At 40.6% G+C, this 21067-nt stretch overlaps 1 protein-coding gene across 1 annotated transcript; it reads right to left on the minus strand.

Moving 5' to 3' along the window:
• Positions 1-28: 28 nt before the first annotated feature.
• On the minus strand, positions 29-20603 carry si:ch211-269e2.1 (cohesin subunit SA-2). The gene is made up of 32 exons (XM_049593877.1): positions 20467-20603; positions 19927-20022; positions 18175-18262; positions 16647-16811; positions 14127-14223; positions 13941-14017; positions 13779-13850; positions 13457-13661; positions 13220-13371; positions 13060-13133; positions 12825-12948; positions 12596-12694; positions 12075-12154; positions 11867-11974; positions 11654-11774; positions 11445-11562; positions 10934-11037; positions 10029-10121; positions 9832-9918; positions 9406-9606; positions 8901-8983; positions 8729-8816; positions 8546-8626; positions 8269-8361; positions 8012-8186; positions 4559-4695; positions 3169-3270; positions 2930-3081; positions 2720-2848; positions 2455-2636; positions 2300-2375; positions 29-2212 (listed from the first exon to the last, which is right to left on the minus strand). The coding sequence occupies exons 2-32, from the start codon at positions 19974-19976 to the stop codon at positions 2083-2085; spliced, it is 3543 nt and encodes a 1180-aa protein (XP_049449834.1). The 5' UTR covers positions 19977-20022; positions 20467-20603; the 3' UTR covers positions 29-2082.
• Between the last annotated feature and the right edge of the window lie 464 nt (positions 20604-21067).

Here is a 21067-nt window from a genome sequence, read left to right on the forward strand (position 1 = left end):
AACTTTTTAATGATTTAAATACATTTACAGCGATACATAGGAAGTTTTTGGCAAACTTAAACCCAACCGTTTCCTATAAGGAGCAATAATAAAGTGGCAGGTGTTACAATAAAGCAAAAGTCTTAATGTACTCTACAAGACAATCAGACAAATGTTGGACCTGAGTGTGACACGAATGTAAAATGAAAAAATGGATCATTGTCACTTGTAAAATTCAAGTACAGTACAGATGTGAATGTGAAGGAAAATCTTTACACACACTGATACACTTGGTCCTGAAATAAAAGGTGTCGGTAAATAAAATATATGAGCTTAATCTGACATTATTTAAAGAATAAGGAGCGTTATTCTATAACTTTCTCTGTAACAAGTCCCATGAAAATACTTTACATCGTAAAAACAGATCATAAATATTTAGTTTACACTTTTAAATAAATACATTCAGTAATTAACCGCTGGGCAGTTTTTACGTAGCAAATTATTCTCCCAACAGGAGTGAAAGTGCATTTGTTGGGGACTGTTTTCAGCCGCAAATAAATACATATTTGGAGTGCTAGTTCAGTGGTTCTTAACCAGGGGTCAGAGGACCCACAAGGGTCCTAGAGGGAGTCCCAGAGGGTCCCCAGAAAATGGGGAAAAGTTTAATTGCACTATTTAATTCACTGTAGAAGGGAGACCGATGAGTCATAATGTCGTGTTCACACCAAATGGGATGCAAGTTTTCGCTAGTAACAAGTTTGAACACTAGAATATTTTGTGGCGACTCCTTTCACACGTGCAAATAAGTTGTGTCATACATGCGTGAAATCACTGAACATCATCATCCGAACATCCCTGGAGGATCTCAATGCTGATTGGCTATTGCGGTTTAATTGGTCGCTGGAGTTCAGATTTTTCAACTTTTGCAAATAAGGGAACGTCATGAAATCGCACCTATCGCACTGCCCAGCAGGAATTCGCATCTTTACATTGACTTCACATGTAATTCCCTCGCACAAATTGTTTTACGCAACGAAAGATTTTCTATTCTGATCATTGGTTTCACTTTCCCTGATCCGAATCAAACCTAACGACTAAAATATTTTCAGATAAAGTTCCCTGAAGCGAAATCCTATCAAATGACCCTTTGCTAAGCCCCGCCCTCAAACACAGACTGGCCAATCACAGCGTAGCATTGGCTAGCTCTAGCGTAGGGTCTGACAACAACACAGCTGTGCTCCATTCACTCATGCAACTGTGTCAGAATTTCTTCGTTTTCAGGCTGAGTTTGTAGATTTAGAGCTAGCCATGGTTAAACATTCTTGGGGGGACATGTGATAGTGATACTTGTTACCTGGAGAGGTCGGTAGGAGACATGCGTTAAACGTTACACGTAACGTTACTAAGTTAGTGCTTCTATGCTACGCTAGCTACTGAAGGTACACTTAATGTATGGGCATACTGCTTTTGCTGTGTGAATAAGGATCAACACTGCTTTACAGGAACACTTTTCAATTTTTCTGAGATTTTGATAACCTTTCTTGAGTGCAGATTGTGACTATGGGCTGCATGCTAGCTTCAGCAGCTCAGTGGTCCATCATAAAGGGGCGTGGCTTAGCCAAGGGTCAATTTAGGGGTCTTTTACCAAAAAAAAAGTGTCTTGTCAGGGAGTAAAGCGAATGTGGGATTGGTTCAAAGTGAACTACAGTTCCCTTGTTCTTTGTAATGCAGGATAATTAATTAATTAACATGCTTTTAATACTTTGTGGGTAACAACTGAGGTTACATCAGACTTTGGCACAAATAATCACTTTATAATTAGTAGGATAAATTGGTCTTTTCATGAGACTTGTTGACAATAAGAAAAAGAGAATATCACAGACGTATCCTTTGAAACTATACCCTCATAGAAAACATATTATACTGCATTTCAAAATATGTTATAAAAAAAAAAAGAGGACACTGGTACATCTGCACATCAAAACAGAGGAGAAACAAAAAAAGGTATACGTCTCACTCAATGTTAGTGACGTCCAGTGTGAGGTCTCCTGGTCTCGTCATCCAGACAGAAGCACCAATTCTCCTCCGACCTCCTGATAACTGTTACAGTTCAACATCCACAGTGTCGTCGTCCACCTCGTTGCTGAGGACGGATCCCTCCATGATTAATCTTCTTGCAGGAGGTTCCACGGGGACAGAAAACGGATCCGCGTCGGTCGTCTTTTCCTGATGGCTGAGGAGTTAGATATAATTATTAGTGTGAGCGAGGTAGAGAAGGTTTGCTGTGTAACTGCTTTATAAACTAATAAGACTGGTTCACCTTGGACTGAAGCTGGACCTGTGAGCTTTGACAACTTTGGACTCAACAGAGCTGAACGGACACGGGGACTTGCTCCCTAAAAAAGAAAATATACACACATGATGCAGCTGCTAATTTTTAAATCCTGTGCTTGAGTTTGTTGTTCAGTGTAGCACCTTCAATTTTCTGTTTGGAGAAAGGAGAGCGATTGGGCTTCCTGTCAGAGCTCACATAGGACGCAGCATCCTCTCCTTCAGCTACAGCCAACAGAGACGCACGGTAGTAGATAAGTGGCTGCCAGCACTCCTCCCTGAGGTTAATGATGTGCTCTGCAGTGTGTTTCTGCAGATAGGAGAACCTGCACAGACAAGAACGAGATTTTCAGAGAGCCGAGTTTGAAGAAATAAAAAGGTCTGTGACATTGTTTGATGCAGCACTTACACTGTTTTCTTGTCTGGTTTGAGGAGTTTGCTGGAGAACTCACTGAGGATGGTCAGGTAGGAGAGGTACGGTGGCGTAGGAGTGTCTGGGGTCTGACTGAACTCTTGGAACACAAACTCGATGCCGTTCCTGCACGTATTAACACACACTTGAAGAAATAACATCTAAAGAAAACAATCTGACTAACGTGAAACAAGAGCCTGGCCTGACCTGTGGATCATGACAACGCATTCACGAAACTTGACAAGGTCCCCGAACGTGAGGGCGAAGCGCCTGGCCAGCTCTTTGATGCTGGTGAAGGTCTGGACTCCTGGGTGAACCCTGCCGCCGCTCTCCTGCTCTCGCTTCAGACGAGCAAACAGCTGAGGAACAGAGGATCAAATCACATCAGCATCTCGCAGCTTGTGTAGCTGAGGCTTATTTTTAGGATGCGTAGGGAGCGACTGTACCTGCTGCAAACAGAGCACCAGTGTACGGGCACTCTCTATCTTATCCATCTGTCTGGTCCTGTACATCGTCTCTTTGATGATGTCTCCGAAGTCGTTGTGGTACTGAGGACAAACAGGGACAATCAGCTTGGGTAGCACATACTAGCATTAAAGGGATAGTTTTAGTAATTTTGGGGAAGTAGATATAATCACTTTCTTAGCAAAAGTTAGATGAGAAGATTGATTCCACTCTCATGTCTGTCCATTAAATATAAAGATACAGCCAGCAGACAGTTAGCTTAGCTTAGCATAAAGACTGGAAACGGGTGGAAACAGCTAGCCTAGCTCAGTCCAAAGGTAACAATTTTTTTTTTTTGCTTTATCTTATCATAATGGAGTAAATGTCGATAGCACAAAGTAATGGCTGTAGAATAATGACACCATGTGTATTTAGATTGATATGCTATAACCCTCGCTTTCACTATGCAATTGACCTTCTGCTAAGCCCGGCCGCTTGTGATGGTCCAACAAGCTGTCAGAGGCCCTGCGTCGACGTAAGTTTGTGAGCTGAAACCATTTCCCTCAGTGGAAACAAAGCTTTATTTACTTTAATTTCACAGATAAGAAACAATAAACTGTGAAGACAGTAAAGCCTCCACAAAAATAGCATTTTAAGTCTTGTGTGTGATTTATCCTGGCTTCATATGAGCAGAGGAAATCTCCGCTCATTGCTAGGCTAATTTATACAATGTAAAATGCCATAGGCTTGTGCTAATAACGTTAGCATGTTGTATTTGTTTGGAAAACGTGTTTAGTATAAGACAGTTGTTTTGTCAGTGAACCTTGTGAGTTGTAATGGAGCAGAATTTTCTGACGTTACCTTTGTTAAATGTTGCTGTTGTTCCTGGCTTCATATGAGTAGAGAAAAAGTCTGTTAGCAGCTAGCTAATTTATACAATGTAAAATGCCATAGGCTTGTGCTAATAATGTTAGCATGTTGTATTTGTGGGGAAAATGTGTCCAGATAAAGACAAGTGTTTGTCGATCCTGAGAGTAACAGTGAAGCTGATTTGTGTACTTGTGTTTGAAATTGTCTCTATTAAGCCATGTTTAATGTGTGTTTAATGTGTGTTTTGGGTGTGTTTTGAATCAACTAAACTTCACAGCACTTCACAAAACCCCAACTAGTGTTTAGGAGGTGTAGCTGCAGAGTGACACAGACACACCACCGCACAAGTATAAATGCTCACAGCACAGAGCTGACACACAGGCATAAATCCCGCTTTGGACAGATATATGCACCTTACAGACATGAGAGTGGTATCAATTGTCTTATCTAACTTTTGGCAGGAAACCTAAATAACTTATTTCCCAGAATGTGAAACTATTCCTTGAAGGAGTTAACCTTTACCTTCATGTAGTACATGAAGACCTCAGCCGCCATGCTCATCTCCAGCACTCCATGCACTATCAGTTTGCAGAAGGCCGCCAGCAGATTTCTGCGTCTGTGAAGGTCCTCCAGCCTCTCCACTTCAGAGCTTTCACTGACTGAGGGAGCCAGATGGGGGTGAAGCGTGTGGTTGGATGTGAAGTGGTCGGAGAGAGAGAGAAGGGGAAGAGAGTGATTAATCATGAGAAATCATATAGCAGAAAAGGAAAAAGAACAAAGCAGAGTGTTTTAGTTAGTTTGAGGACAATGGCTTTAGCAGGTGGAAATCAAAGATAACATAAGACTAGAGTTATGGTTGTGACACCATGTGGCTTCAATCTTTCACAGGGCTAATAAAATAGGCTCAGAGGTGAGCCAGAGTTAATGGAATTTTCTCACGGAAAGAGATTGCCCTGATTTTATGATTTAACTCAGTGCCCTTGCCCTCCGAGTGATCTCTGATCCAGCAGCTAATAGAAAACACTGTCTATATAACAGAACCGTTACCAGGCAAATCCAATAAAACAATAGCTTTTTATTACATGTTCAAAAACCAATAATCCTGTATTGTATTTGGTTGAACATTTAAGAGATTCCCACCAGGGCCGCTATTGACTCTCTGGACGATCCCATATTTGGATGCAATATATATGTCTGTGAAAGACGAAGCTATTGTAAAGATAATAAAAATGTTTTAGTTACAGTCAGCCATGAATGGATTCATAAGTTTACCTGCAGGACTTTACAGAGAAAACACCACATATTTCCAGCATGTCAATCTTATTTTCTCATCTCAGAGCAGACAGGAACACACTGCCGTCATCAACTTACAAGCTTGCATCCCTTCGCATGACAAAGTCCAACGTCCTTTCATACAAATTAGTCCGGCCAGTTTCAGTCCGAGGATATTAACAGGGCTTTCTTTGTAATTGCGGGTCAGTTGTCAGGTCAGGTTGGAAATCAGAGCCCACTTACAGTCAGCGGGCCACTTCGCAGTCAGTTATTAAGCCAAATGTGTGGCCATGCATTTAATATCTGCATGTTTTGACCACGTTGAGCCGCTGCACTCAATCAGTGCCTCACTCGGAGCAGAGGAGGCCTGAGAATAGATGCTGAGCTCCGACAGGGTGAGAGTGCCATCTGCTGTGTGAACGCTGCACAGTGTTTACTCCTGGGTGTCACACACACACACACACACTGCCTGAGTATAACACACCACTATGAGGCAGCTGTGTGAGAGTGCAAACGTCACAAAATATGCAAATCGATAGGTTTATCTGAAGTTAGTCAAAAACACTCTAAGAACAGCCAGATGGTGAAGACAAATTCAAATCATTAACTTGTGTTTCGGATTTGTGGCATGTATGTTATGTTTATGTTACTTTAAACTTGTACTCCACTACACTCAACAGCTGTAGTTACTTTTTAGACTGAGATTTTACGTGGAAAAAATGTAAGAAAGCTTATAAAATATATCGCAATGTTAAAAATTTCAAACTTCTGGGCCTTTTGTAGCCTTCACTCAAAACAGTGTCCTTGCCAGGTTCAGGTGTTAATGATTCATTACGCATTGCCACCAAAAAAAAAAGATATTTCTCAAATGGATTCACAAATAAAAACAATTAGGTATATAAATACAAATTTTGGTAACCGAACTTTGCTTTCTCGTCTTTCCTATTCCAATAATTTGACGACCCTTTGGAGGGGGCCTGACCCCTCGTTTTGAAACCACTGGACTATTGTTAGTATTAAAACTAGTTTCACCTCGACCAGCTGCAACAATAAATGTTGTATGTAATAATCAATCAGTCACAGGAGACATTTGTCTGCATGACTACTTGCTGCTAATACTGCATTTTTCCTAAATACAAATTTTAAATGCAGCACCTTTACTGACAATAAAGTGTTTTAACATTGTTGTATTGTTACTTTTACTTAAAGGAATACTTGACCCCTCAAACGGCCATTTGTATACCTGGATGCTGTTCAACACGGCTACTCATACTGGATGTTTTAATATTCATTCTGCACATGGCTCATCCATAGAAAGAGTCAACAGTATAAATACCTCGTGCCTAGCTGGATGACAATCTAAATTTTAAACACCATATTGAAATTCTGACTGCCAAATTGAGGACAATATTTGACTTTCTGCACAGAAATAAGAACCGCTTTCTTTTTGTACACAGGAAAAAGAATTGTAGAATCTGCATTTTTGTCTATTTTGGATTATGGGGATGTTATATACGGAAAAGCTGCTGCCTCTACACTGAAATCACTGGATGTTGTCGACCTTATACATGGAATATTCTGCAAAAGATCTTAAACTTGGACACTGCCACCCTTATGGCTGTTTTAAATGCCTTACTTCTGATCTTGTTTATTTGAGTGTAAATGCTTTTAACTATACATCTACACCTTACACATCATTTATTGCTGGTGTTGTTTGTTGTTTTGTATGATTTAATCTCTGTTTTAGTTGATATGCATTACAGTTCTTTGTTTGATTGTTTTTAAAGTCTTTGTTCATGCTCTGCATCACTGAAATGAGGGTCTCCCTGAAATGATTTCCCAAGTCTTAAATAAAGGTTTGAATGAATGAATTCCTCACCCCACGTTACCTCGGATTTGGCAACAAAACTTTTTCTTGCATGCTTTCATGACGAACAAAGAATCCAAAAACAGTGAAAATTCTTGATCAATTTAAGTCATAGTGCACTGCGTTTAACAACAGCAAAACTACATTTAAACATCAGTTTACAAACTCTCACACAAGTCATTTAGTATAATCAAATTCTCATTTATCTAGTAATATGCTCAGTAATTCCAAAACATGATGTTTAAATATAGTTTTGCTGTTGTTAAACGCAGTCCGCTATCACTTGAGTTCATGAAGAATTTTCTCCAGATTTGGATTCTTCAGTCACAGTAAAGGCATGTAAGAACCAATTTTCTCACTAGTTCAAATCAACACTGGGTGAGTAATTAATAAACAAATGGTAATTTGGGAGATTAAGTATTCCTTAAAGTAAAGACTCTGAGTGCTTCTTACACCACTGGACCATTGATCTTCTCTCTCCTTGTTTCTTTTTACTGTCAACTGTGAAATAAAGGCGGAAGTGCCACAAAAATACCCTAAATTAAACACAAAACAAATATGTTGTGTAGAAAAGTACATGTATTCTTAAAGATACTCTCCAGATATACAAAAATAGTCTGCTTGGAATAAAAAATTGTGTCTAATATGCTTTTATCACAAAAAAATCCTCAGTGGCAAATCAGAATCTATGAAAATACAAATATTTATGCTTGTTTGTACAAGAAACAATCTGCAATCAGCACAGTGAAGCTCAAACATCCAAGTGAGGTAACAGTGACCAAAAACTCTTGCACGTAGGTTAAGAAACTACTGCTATAAAGAGTCTGATGTCTCACCACCACTCTGGCTGTCACAGTCCGTTCCGACAAAGATGTGTGTGCAAACAAAGGTCAACAGCGCCCTCTGCAGTTTGGGACTGGGAGTGTACAACAGTGGACCGAAGGAGGTGGGATCCCACACGTGTAGCTGGTAGGAATGAGCCGTCAGAACGTCACAGACGCCCAGAAAAGCCTGATGTGGGAAATCAGGGAAGTTAGAAAGATGAGAAACAAGAAGCGCAAAAGGTGCCATCACTGATCAAACATGAGTTCACCTGCTGCTGCACACTGTGGTCAGCGTGGGAGAGAAGGTGGTGACCTCTCTCACAGAAGAGACGCAGCTGGAGTCTCTGGGCCACGGCTCTCTCCTGAAACACACGAAAGGGCATAATGATGAGTCACAAACAGTGCAGCATGTTGCCTGCAAATATGTATAAATATATATACATTTATTTCATGTACAAGCTTTCTAAAGGAGAACATGTTCTAAATCTCTTCACACTACTTAAAAGCATCATCTCAGTGAAGGGAATTAAAGCAGATGTAACTCACTCTGGAGGTCAAAGTTTCATGACTGGTGTTGAGAGACCAGAGCATGCAGTAAGACAGACACTGCAGCACCTCCAGCAGCACCTTCACACAAACATGACAAAGAGAGACAGAGGACACTTATAAAAAGAAAGACAGTGAATGAATAAGTCCACAAAAATTGATTTTAGAGAGGTGAGTTGGTACCTTGGGTGGTGCTGCTCCATTACTGTCCTCCGCTGACAGGAGAGGAGACAACAGCTCAAACAGGTTCCACCTCAGGAGGTCGTGACAGCTAACAAAACATGAAGACATATAGATAATCAGCAGCCAATAATGACACGTCACTGACAGGATAATACAGGCTCTCAAATCTTACTTGTGGAACGCTCGGAGTTTCTTCAATGTGGCTAAAATTTCTCCAGTTTTCGCCTCGTCAGCAGAGAAACTTGGGCTTTCACCCTGTAACAGAGAAATCAGAAATAATAAGTCATCATTGTCAAGTAAGGCCCCAATCACACAGAAACCTAACCTTACCATGTATTCAATCTACCATTTATTTATCTTATTTTATTTATTTGACAGTAATTAGTATCTAGTCACTAAAATGTTGAGGCAGAGCGTATGTCTGTAGCTCTGGTTGAGGGTGAGAGGCTGTCAGCAGATAAACAGAGATCTGTGTGGGTACATGAGACCCTAAAAAAGAGGGTGGATTACGGGGAGCACCACCAGTTGGTCCAGGAGCTTCTCCTCCATGATGGCTGTTTCAGGCTCGTAGCAAAAAAAATAAATAAAAAATGCTAAAAAAAGTAAAGTCCACATGGCCAAATCCCACATACACACGTCATCGTACTTTCAGCCCCACAGTGTAACAGCACCCTCACCTTCAGTGAGTCCCCCAGCAGTGCTGCCAGTTGGTCCACCCAGCACTGAACCAGAGCGTCCCTGGCAGCCCGGGCCGCTGAGCACCATGCCGTCTCCTCCCCGCACAGACTGAGGTAGGTGCGGGCTGCAGCCTCCAGAACAGCAGGGCTCGAGTGGCGCTCCAGAGCAGCTCCCATCTCCGCCGTCAAGGAGGAAACTGCCTGAGGAAGAGGAGGAAGAGAAAACCACAGGTTAACTTCAAAATATGTGGATGATTTTGTGACCATATCCAACAGCTAATAACGATTACGGCAAATAAATATAATCTACATTATTCTGACAGTGTTAAAATAATGAGTTAGTTTTTAGATTAAAAAAAAAAGAACTGCGTCACCCCATTAATCTATCATTAAATACTTGAGTCAGGTGAGAGACTGGGTGCAGACCTGTGTGTTTTCAGCTTCAGGACACTCAGGGAGGAAGTACTGAGGGATCTTCAACAGGGAGGCAACAACGTCACAACTACCTGAAAACTACACAAACAACAGAGACATTCTCATAATGTAAAGCCCAGAGTCTAACTGTGCAGCACAGACACCTGAATGTTAATTAATATATTGATGACTATGTGTGGAATAAATACCTTGCACAGTAACTTAGGAAGCACCACGAGGAGATGATCAGTGAGTTTAGTACAGTCGTCAATCTGAATCTTCTTTTCTCTGGCATTCATGACCTGAAACACCAAAACACACAGAGACTAGTGCATCAGATTTAAAGTACATAAGCATGAAAGAGGGAAACAGAGAGGGCTTCAGGCTGGAACTGAACCCGCAGCTGCTGTAGCAAAGTCATTGCCGTCATATCTTCTCTACCCACTAAGAAACCAGGAGCCCCAAGATTAAGATTTTACATTAAAAAAAACATAAAATAAGATTAGAAAATACAATGAACTTAAATAATTAAACCAGTATTTTTTCATTTGTGATGATGAGTAGTTTCACTGAGGAGACAGTCGCCCCTTTAAACATCTCAGATGGCTTAATTACATAATTTCTTGAAGCTCAAAAGGTGAAATTATCCAATATTTCACAAAAAAATTGAGAAAGGTCAAAATGATGAACATAAATTTGTCTTTTACCTCTTTTCTACCCCACAAATCATCTCATCATGTATCAGATTTATCCTTAAACCTTTAAAAGAAACCACCAAGGCGAGACCCACAGGGTGACACTTACTTACTTACTACTTAACTGTATTCAAGGTAATTAAAAGAAGCTCCACCTCGACCTGCTACAACAGTGAAATGCTGCTTACACTTTGATGTATTAGTATTAACAATCTAAAGACAAAATATATAATAATCCATCAGTCAGAGTGGCCATTTTTACTTTACTTTTTATATTTTTGTACATTAAGCTGAAAATAACTTCTGTGCTTTTACTGGATTTGTACTATTACATTGCTGTATTGGTACTTTTTCTTTAGTAAAAGATCTTAATACTTCTTCCACCCGTGCTCAAAAACAGGGATGCATCTCCCACTGACCCTCTTGGCTCCGCTCCTTCCTGCCAGCGCTGATCCCTCAGCAGCCTGACGCACCGACGCGACCAGGATCTCCACAAGCACCGCTTCTTCCTCGAGAGTAAGACCTGGAAGCACACACACACACACACACACACACACAAGATGGTGACTGCCCTGGAATAATAATTTATGTCACAACATATGATGACAAGTTTGGATAATAACATTTAGTGACAGTGTTTTGCAGCAGAAATGAAGCTGTTAGAGGCTGAGACAAACCCACTTAATTAGAAGCAGATACTGTTTGCAAAACAGGATGCTGAGGACATTTTTCATTAAACAGTGGCTTGCTGTGGTGTTTTACACATCTGGAGCCTCACAATAATATTTACAAATATGCTTTAGTCATCAATAAGCACTGGATATTATGATCACATTCATCTGTAATGATTTCAATCAAATCAAGGAAATGATCTGTCAAACTAAACCTCTGCTTGTCTTAGAATTTTAAGGATTGCAGCATCACAGTTACCTGGACCGTGTGAGGAAGAGTCCTGCAGCAGTATAGACGTGAGTGTGGGCCAGTCCTTCAGCAAGGCTCCACCACAGTCCCACAGACTGTCCACGAGGTACACCACATGATTGTGCAGCTGAAAGTGGATGCACGCAGACATGTTAGTCCGCCTGCTCATGTTAATTTCTTTTAAGCTAAAACAAGAATCTCAGCCGGTGTGTTTTCACCTCAGACTCCTGGTAGAACTGCAGCAGAGCCTTCAGTCTGGCAGATGTTTGTTGTTGATGCACCTCCTCCTCATTTATGTCATCCTGAGTATCAGATGCAGGGGCTACAGTGTTGAGAAGCCTAACAGAGACCAGCGACATCCAGGCAAACACTGATTAACAGTCTGATTGGGGTTTTTTATTTGTTTTTTCAAGTGGTGGAGGTGAACATACCGTGAGAACAGAAGCTCCCCTGCAGTGGCCGCCAGAGGGCGCTGTGACGAGTACACAAACTGGAGCAGTTGATTGTAGTCGTCTGGAGTGAGGACATCATCAGATGTTCTGAGGAGTCAGAGGTAGTTTGAGGCAAAGAAAATCAGCAGGGAAACATTACAGATGATTGCAAAAAAAGATGAGAATAGCAACCAGGCTGTGGACTCACTTGGAGATAAGAAGCAGTAGTTTCATCGTCTGCACCGCCACTTCATTGTCCTTATCTAAGGTCATGGAGATCATCCGGTCCTGGAGCAGTAAAGATGAAGCATGAGTGTTCACAGTTATACAATGTAGGTCTCAACGTGCATTCATCATATTTTAAACAGTAACAAAGAATCAGCTTTGTGAGAGAATGTTTGTTTGCTTAGACTCCTGTTTTTGTCTCAAAGAAGACAAGAAAACCATATTGTTCAGAGGAGGAAAAGATCAAACTGCTGGAGGAACAGAATCATAGAAAGCACAAACTACAAAGTAAATTTGATTCTCCAAATACCAGAGAATAGAAAATGACTGTTGGAAGAAACTGCAACGAAAACAAATTCAGTCAAATCTAAAGTGTAAAATCAAAAGCGAATCCAGCAGTCGCAAAACACTCCTCTCCGGGTGTGATAGTTTTTTCATTTACCACCATGAACTCAGACTCTGAGTGGACATGAATGAAATGCAGCTTTAAGCGGAGTTGCATACCTTGAAGCGGTTCGTGAACAGGTCCAGTTTAGGGAGGAGCGGAGGATCTCCATACAAACCCTGTAGCCCTAACACACACTTGAGACGCACATCTGGTATCTGAAACATGAGATGCATGTCAGAGCATAGACAATCATCAGTTTCATGGCAACAGACATTCAAAAAGATTTAACATTCACAATAAAATCAAAGCTATCTTTCTGTATTATCACATTGATGCTACATTTACCTTGTCGTGCATCATCCAGCCCACGTACTTGAGGTAGCTGTCATTGAGAAAGGCCGAACTGTAGAGCTTCATCCACAAACCCAACTCCTCCATACAGATGGAGCGGATTTCTGGAAGCACATCGCTGCACACACACACACACACACACACACACACACACACATAAACACAAAATCAGCTCCACAATCAATAACATAATACACACTGAAACTTACAGTGTCTGAGGAACAGTTACCGATATCTCTTCAGAAACACTCCTTTAAAGATGACGTCCATCATGCTCTCTATCTCCGCCCTCTTCTCCTGCAGCTTGAAGGCAGACAGAAACAAACAGAGTCAGACATTACTCACACGCAGCACAGATAAAATCCTCGACCAAGCGACACCGGTCTTACCTCTGTGATCTTCTTCTGTATCCTCTCCTGCTGCAGCGTGCTCTTCTGCCTCATCGTTTTCCTCTTCTGCACCTCATAAAGCTTCTGACTGTTTTCAATGCCGACACTCAGACTCAGAGCCACAGACACCAGAGAGCTCAGCAGCTTCACCGCTTATCAGGGACCAAAACCAGACAGCACAGATTAGTGCACTGAATGTGTTCATGTATCTGCATGTATGTGTCTTCTGTTCTTTACCTGCTAATGTGCAGGTGTGTCTGAAAGCCCGTATGTAGGAGTCTGACAGCTCTGTGAGCAGCGAGATGAGCGTGTTCATCAGGTAGCTGTCGAATATGACACTGTGCTGACACTGAGCTACGAGCACCGACACAAAGTCGCAGAACTCGGAGTGGAACCAGCGACCGTACGGACCAGGTTGTATCAGAGGGTACTCCACACTGTCCTGCAGCGAGAGGAGGGAGGGAAGGAAACAGAGAGAGAGAAACACTTTGAAAGGACTTTGAAGGAGGAATGATGTTAATGTCAGGACAAAGCCTTCAAACAGGAAGGTGCTACTGACTGTGTCCATGGGCCACGTGACTGTGAGGATCCAGGGAAAGGCCAGGAACTTCTTATACTGCAGACCAGCGACCTGAAACACACACACAGTCGAACAGTTTCAGTTTAAAGTGTTAAACACTGGTAAAGACAGAGAGGGAAACACAGACTGAGGACAGCTCACCTCATCCAGCTCCTCCACCATCTTACTCATGACCTCATTGTCCTCTTTGTTCTGACACATCTCTGCTGTGACCACACCTGAGACACAGGAGAGAAAGATATAACTGACTGTGTGTATTCTATGTGGATTCTGTGTGTGTGTGTGTGTGTGTGTGTGTGTGTGTGTGTGTGTGTGTGTGCTGCTTGCCTTTGCATCCAGAGCACTGGATGAAGAAGCTGATGAGATCGAGGAGAGATGAGTCTCTGTCCGTCACATACGCCTCGATCCAGTCATCAATCACCGCCTGCTCAGACGTCACACAAGAGTCAGTCACTGGGTTTACTGTGTATTAATATTCTGATAATGACACTTATCCCAGTCGGTATATTCAGGTGTTTTTATGGTCAGGACATCGGGCTCATTCTTGCTTTTTATTGTGTAAACACTGTTTGCATGCAGCTGCTCCTTCTCTCCTTACACATAAGGACATCTGGGAGCGGCGCCCAAGTCCACCACTTTGTCAGAAGTGCAAACACAGGAGGCAGAGGTGTTATCGGATTACATTTAGCTCGAGCCAAGTGCTCCAGCAGGGTATAAACAGTGGTTGATGTTTTGTGAACTGAAGGATTGTCTGTACAGGTAATGTTTGGCTGAATCATCCTTAACAATGGCCACTAGCTGACTTCACAAACATACTCACTCCTGGTTAGTACAGTTCAAATTTATTTATTGAAGTCAATTAAATATGTACATAATTGTTCATGTTATGGGTGTCTGATGTAGTGATCACTCATAATGGCTTTGGTATGAATTTGAGAATGGTTACATTGGTGTGACTGGACAGCACTGTACTGTTACAGACCGAGTTAAGTGAATTAATTGAATTTCCATTTATTGCGAACTGTCCCAAAACTATTGATTAAACACCTACTTTTACTCACTTATGACTTTTGTCCTAAAAGAGGTTCATTAGAGCCCAAACGGACAGTGTTTCCACTTGCTCACATCTGGCCAGAAGGCTGATCCTGTGTAAATGGACGGATTCTTCACCTCCAACATATGGACATTGGATTAAGGATGTTGTGTATTATTTACAATGGGAGGAAATCCGTTCTTTTATTAAAGGATCAACTGCATGCTTCTTTGCCACCTGACAGACATTTTTAACTTTTGTAGCAAATATGGAAGCTGAAAAATTGTAATGAAATATTTAATACTCCCCTACTGTCGTGACACAAGTTAATAAATTTGTCATTCTTTGTAAATTTTATTTTATTTTATCTATTTATTTTTAGTCTATTTTATTTTTTTTATTTATACATATTTTTTTTTTTTTTACATTTTTTTTTTGTATGTATATATTTTTTTTAAATCTTTTTTCATTTATTTATTTATTGTTCGTTTTTGTCTTATTTAATCTCACTGGTCTGGCTTTCCCTGTTTCTGGGTTGGTGGGGTTGTTTTCTGTCCTTGTTGGCTCTGCTTGTTTGTTGATGCTCTGTGCATCTTATTGAATTATCAATAAATATACCTTGTTTGAAAAGGGGGGGGGGGTTGAGAGAATCATTAATTTGACTCCTAATAAATAAATGTTTTTACCAATATAAATAAATGCTAAAATAAGTGCTCTCCATTCACAGAACATGTTTTATTGTCTGTACCGAGGCTACGCGCAGAGTTTGGCAAACAAGCATTTCTGTATGCAGCTCCTTGTATGTGGGGAATCTTCTGCAGAAAGGCTTAACGTTGCACTTATTGGTTCCTCTCGGCTGTTTCAAAGCACTGTTGCAGGATTTTTGTACACAATCATCTATGTGCCCGTGTCAGGGTGTATTTTAGCTGGTCTTTGTCTTGCCTTTCTGTTATGTTTTTATGGTTCACTTGTAGCATATATTAACATATTTTGGGGCTTTCAATCTCATTACATATTTTATACTTCTTGTTTAAGAGCTGCATATTTTTATTTTGTATTTTTATTCTGTCTGTAACTTTATGTTGCTGCCTGTCTCGGCCAGGACACTCTTGAAAAAGAGATTTTTACTCCCAAGAGGGTTTTTTCTGGTTAAATAAAAGTTAAATAAACAAAAATAAATAAATCGTACATCCCTTAGCTAGCCAACATTCCAAGATAAGTGTTTTCATTTGTTTATAATTACCTGTTATGAAATGAGGAGAACATAAATAAACAGACTTTGTTTTTGTTGCCCATGGTTTCTCCATGACCCTATCTATCCTAGCACAACCCTTCACCCACACTGCTCTTCTTTCAGGCTCTTTCTCATGGCTCGGGAATTTAATAAACAAATATTTGGAGCTCCCATCTTCATTTTTCATGGGATGATGGTTCTTGTAGGTTCCTTCACTACAGCACATCACCGTAGTTATGCACTTGCACCCAAGAAATAGGCATGATGTCAGAGTGATATGCAGTCACACTCGGCCATAGCCTGTGTGTTTGCACCTCCAACACCATGGATGCACACAATTGCAGGTAGAGCACGGTGTCATCAGCTGAAAATATCTCGAGTAAAGCTGGAATATTAATGTGCATGTAGAATTATCACTCTTTTATAAGAAATCAAAGGCTAAATAATATTTTCGGTGCACATGTTTCACTCTACTTCTGCAAAAACAGTTTAGATTTTTCCAATTACATTGAATAAAATTACATAAAATAAGACCACAGACACAAATAATATATCACAGTTGAGTGTTAGCTAGTCTTACCTGCATGGCGCTCCTGCCCATGGTGATGACCTCGAACAGGGTGACGGCCTCCACCTGCCTCTGTTTACCGTGGCTGCTTCCTGCTCTGCCAACATTGCTGCGGCTGGCTTTGGCACTTTTGCTCTTGACATTCTCTGAGCCCTTGTGTGGTCGTTTTCTTCGTCTCTGTGGGTTTTGATAAGACAGTAAAAAAGAGACTCTGTATTTCCTCAACCTTCAGAAAATCAGATACACTCCTAAAGGCACCTTGCAAAAAATTTAGGACCCCCTTTTGGAATATTTTGAGAGTTGACAAGTATTGAATGAGACTGACTGGTTGTAATCCTTGCCAAATTAGTCCCCTACAGATTTGGAGGGTACAACTGGGATGATCGAGAGTGTTGGGCTGTGAGGGAAAAGGGCAGGTTATCCTCACATTTACTCACTCATTTGTACAGTACATCTGTTCTTTGTTCAGCAATACACTCACTGCCAATGTGTACTGCAAACAAATATGTTGTCAAATGAAAATTCAATAAACCTGTTAAACAGGCAAACTCCTCTGTGTTAGCACTGAAGCACCTTTAACGAGTGAAGGTGCAAATTCAAGGCACCAGACGTTTCCCTCCTCCAGGTGGGTGCTAACGAGTCTCATCACACTTTGGAAACTCTTTTAGTGAGACGGCTTTTGACAAACGCTTTTTCTTTTTTATCATTGTTAATAAAAATGGAAGATTTGGCTCCATCAGTGAGACAAAAAACAATACTGATGAACACAAACAATTATTTTAATAATAAGTTAATCTGCTAATCATTTTCTCAGCTACTCTAATAAGCATTTTGTCTGTAAAATGTCAGAAAATAGTCAAAAAAAAGCTCATTATTATTTTATAGAGCCCAAAATGACGTCTTCGAATTACCAACACTCAAAGACATTCAGTTTACTAACATATAGAAAAAGCAGCAAATCATCACATTTGGCATTTTTCTTAAAATATGACTGAAATTTTTAAACAATTCTCAAAAAAGCTGATAAGTAAAGAAATATTTCATTTTTTAAATTATATAAAATCAACTCCTGTGACAGGCCTTTCTCACAGTCGACCTTTTGTCTTCTCGTTGTAGAAGAGAAGCATACGTGTTACTTATAATACTAATGATGGCTCTGTCACGTGTCCCAGTAAGTCCTGACAGTGTGACAGTGAACTTGTATGCACAATACCAGAACCCTGAAACTGGAGCAGCTAAACAGAATTCAGCCATTATTCAATTCATCACTTGCACCTGTGCATTTCATACAGTTACATGCTGGTTTGAAGAAAGGTATTGAACAGTGTGTGCGGGACTTTCTGTTCAAACACAGTGACATGTTAAAGTGTCTATGAAAGGGGGCAGATGTGAGAATAAAATATACAGTATCATCAAAGAGGCACTGTTTGTATTATGTGTGCCAATACTGTCTTACTGCTCCTCGACTGCTGCTCTCCTGTTATCAGACTGTTTCTGGTGGACACCGTGCACACTAAATGATGAACATAAAAACACCTACCACGCTCTTTTGTCTGTTCTCGTTCCCGGACTCGTCCTCTGAATGATTGACAACCTCGGAGGAGTTCGCCTCATCGTGAGAGTTCTGACTGAGAAGTCAAAAATAGAAAACAAAAAAGGAAATAAGCATTTAAGCACCAGAGATGGACAGTAAGTACATTGACTCATGTCCTGCACTAAATTATAGGGCTGTGGCAAACGTCTTGAAGCGTCGAAGCTTCATTCATAACATCGACCTTCACTTCTAAATCAGCAGTTGAATGCTGCACAGCTTTTTCATTTTTTTTGCATGTCTATTCATTCTGTTTAAACCCAGTATTTATTACTTACGTAAGATTTTGAATTTCAGGACTTTTACTTGCAAGTAAAGTGATGAACACATTAATGCATCAATAATTCTAATTAAGTAGCCTAATGTCTTTTATTCTGAAATGGGACTTTCTGCATAATGAATACTTTTACTTTTATTACTTTAAAGTAGGGATGTACGATATTGGATTTTTGGCCGATATCTGATATGCCGATATTTAACAACTCATTTGGCTGATAACTGATACCATTATCGATATATCCTTTTTTCCCCACCAGTTTTAGTGATCATCAAGTCTCCTCTGTAGTAGGGGTGTAACGATACATCAGTCCACATCAATACATCAATTCATTGATTAACGATCCGATTATATCGATGCAAAATGAAAGCATCGATCCATATCGTCATCTTGAAGATACACATTTATTTTGAAATTCACATAGCACATCTGTGTCACCATTTCTGGGCAAGTGTGCCTCTACTCAAACAACAAACAGAGCTCAGAAATAAAATGGTCAAATCATATTCTAGTTGTTTTTGTGAGTTGATGTAAATGATTGTGTTAGATGGGCATATGATATCGCGTCATATCGATCGCAGGCTCCTGAATCGAATCGAATCAAAATCGTATCGTGACAGACTTTGTGATATCGGCAAACATCGTATCATCATCCAAACAAATCGATATAATATCGTATCGTGATGAAGCTGGTGATTTACACCCCTACTCTGTAGTGGAATTAACATCATATTATACATGTGTACTCTTATCATGATGACCCACCAGCAGATGGAGACATGAAATATAATACTTTTCAATATATGTAATAATTATTTATTGTACAAAATAAGAAATAGCATGTTGGCTGATTCCAATAGTTCATTTCAAAGCCGATATTGGTCGATACTGATGTAAGAGCCACAATGTGTGAATATAAGTTCATTTAAATATCATGCAAAATCTATTTCCAGACATTGTGTAAAACTTAAATACTGTGTAAAAATGTAACAGAACTAAAATGCATGTATGTTAATTTTTGATGATGACGCTCCCTTTAATTTTATAACGTACATCATGTGCAGTATAGTTGAGCTGACAGCTGCATTAGGCACAGGAGCACACAGTTTTTCTACCGTGTGACTGAGGGTAATTTCAACTTTTCAGTTAATGTTTTAAGCTGAATGTCATCTCCTGTCATTCACGTCAGATTGAAGTTACTGTGCATACAGCTCATTAGTGGCCTTTTTGATATTCAGAGGGTGATATTGATTGATATTATCATGCATCCCTAATTTAAAGCATATTTTGATGCAGACACTTCTGTGGTTTTACTTAAACAAGACTTTGAATGCAGGACTTTTACTTGTGATAAAGTATTTAGACCGATTACTCTAGTTAAGGGTCTCGATACTTTGCTTTTTCCACCTCTGTCAGTCTCTTACTTCTGCTCTGAGGTCCTGGATGCAGCTGTAGCCGAGGGTTCAGGGATCATCTCCTCCTCAGGTCTTTACACAGAGCTCAGGTGTGTGTCTCTGCATCTGGAAACACAGTGTGATGAAGTGAGGTGCAAACAGAAGATGTTTCAGCAACCAAAAGTATGCATCAAAATTAACCCTGCATGCATAGTGAGAAGAAGTTGCCATATTTATGAGTATCTGTCTTATGTTAGTACGTGTGTGCATGCAAAGGTGCTGTTGCATGTCTCCTCTCCCCAGGGAGAAGGTGACAGGGGATTTTAAGAGCTGCTCAAAGACACTCCGGCAGAGTACATGCCTTTACCCCCCTGAGGCTTTCAGACACAACTGTGAGACAACTCCCTGCTGTCCTGTGACACTGCTAGCTAACACATATGTTCCTAGAAACTTAAACATGACGTTAAGTTGTAATTTTCTGAAGCAGCCCTGACGTGTGTACGTTACAACAATGACTGACAGGTGAACACACAGGTCCGCCGCCGCTCCTACTAAAGTTTTCAAACTTACCGTCCTCACATCGACTCATCTTTCCTCGGTGTTCATTCATGTGTAATTTTAAATCCGAAAGCTGTCACATTAATTCAATTTTGAACATTTTCCACCGCGAATATCCTCCTTCTTTTCGCCCAGCTCTCACAGTCAAGTTGCAGGACAGCCTAGCTCTAACCTGATTGGCTGGGGAAGCGAGTGGAACGTGTGTGATTGGTTAGTCTGGAACGTCACTCACAGTGTAGTCCCGCCCCTGGAGGCTGTGACAGACAGACCGTGTCCGGTTTGGTTTCTGCATACCTCAGCACTGTAAACATCTGCAGGACGTATGACATATGAGGCAGATATGAGTCATTACTGGGTGTTTATTTAATAAATAATATTACAGAACATTGTATTGTTTCCTCTCAGCCGTTAATATGGTGTTAAAGTGTCTTAATGTGGCCTGTATGTGTCGTTTATTTCAATAAACCAGCAGCAGTAGTTAATTCAGAGGGGAGCTGTCGCGGTATTTTCAGATTTAATATTGTGCAGGAGTTGGACAGCAGGAGGCGCCATTTACTCATCATAGACCACAGGCTGACATGGCTGCTCTATTACAGGCAAGAGTGAGGTCATT

The sequence above is a fragment of the Epinephelus fuscoguttatus genome, linkage group LG13 (assembly GCF_011397635.1).
Source record: "Epinephelus fuscoguttatus linkage group LG13, E.fuscoguttatus.final_Chr_v1".
In the NCBI taxonomy this organism is placed as follows: Eukaryota; Metazoa; Chordata; class Actinopteri; order Perciformes; family Serranidae; genus Epinephelus; species Epinephelus fuscoguttatus.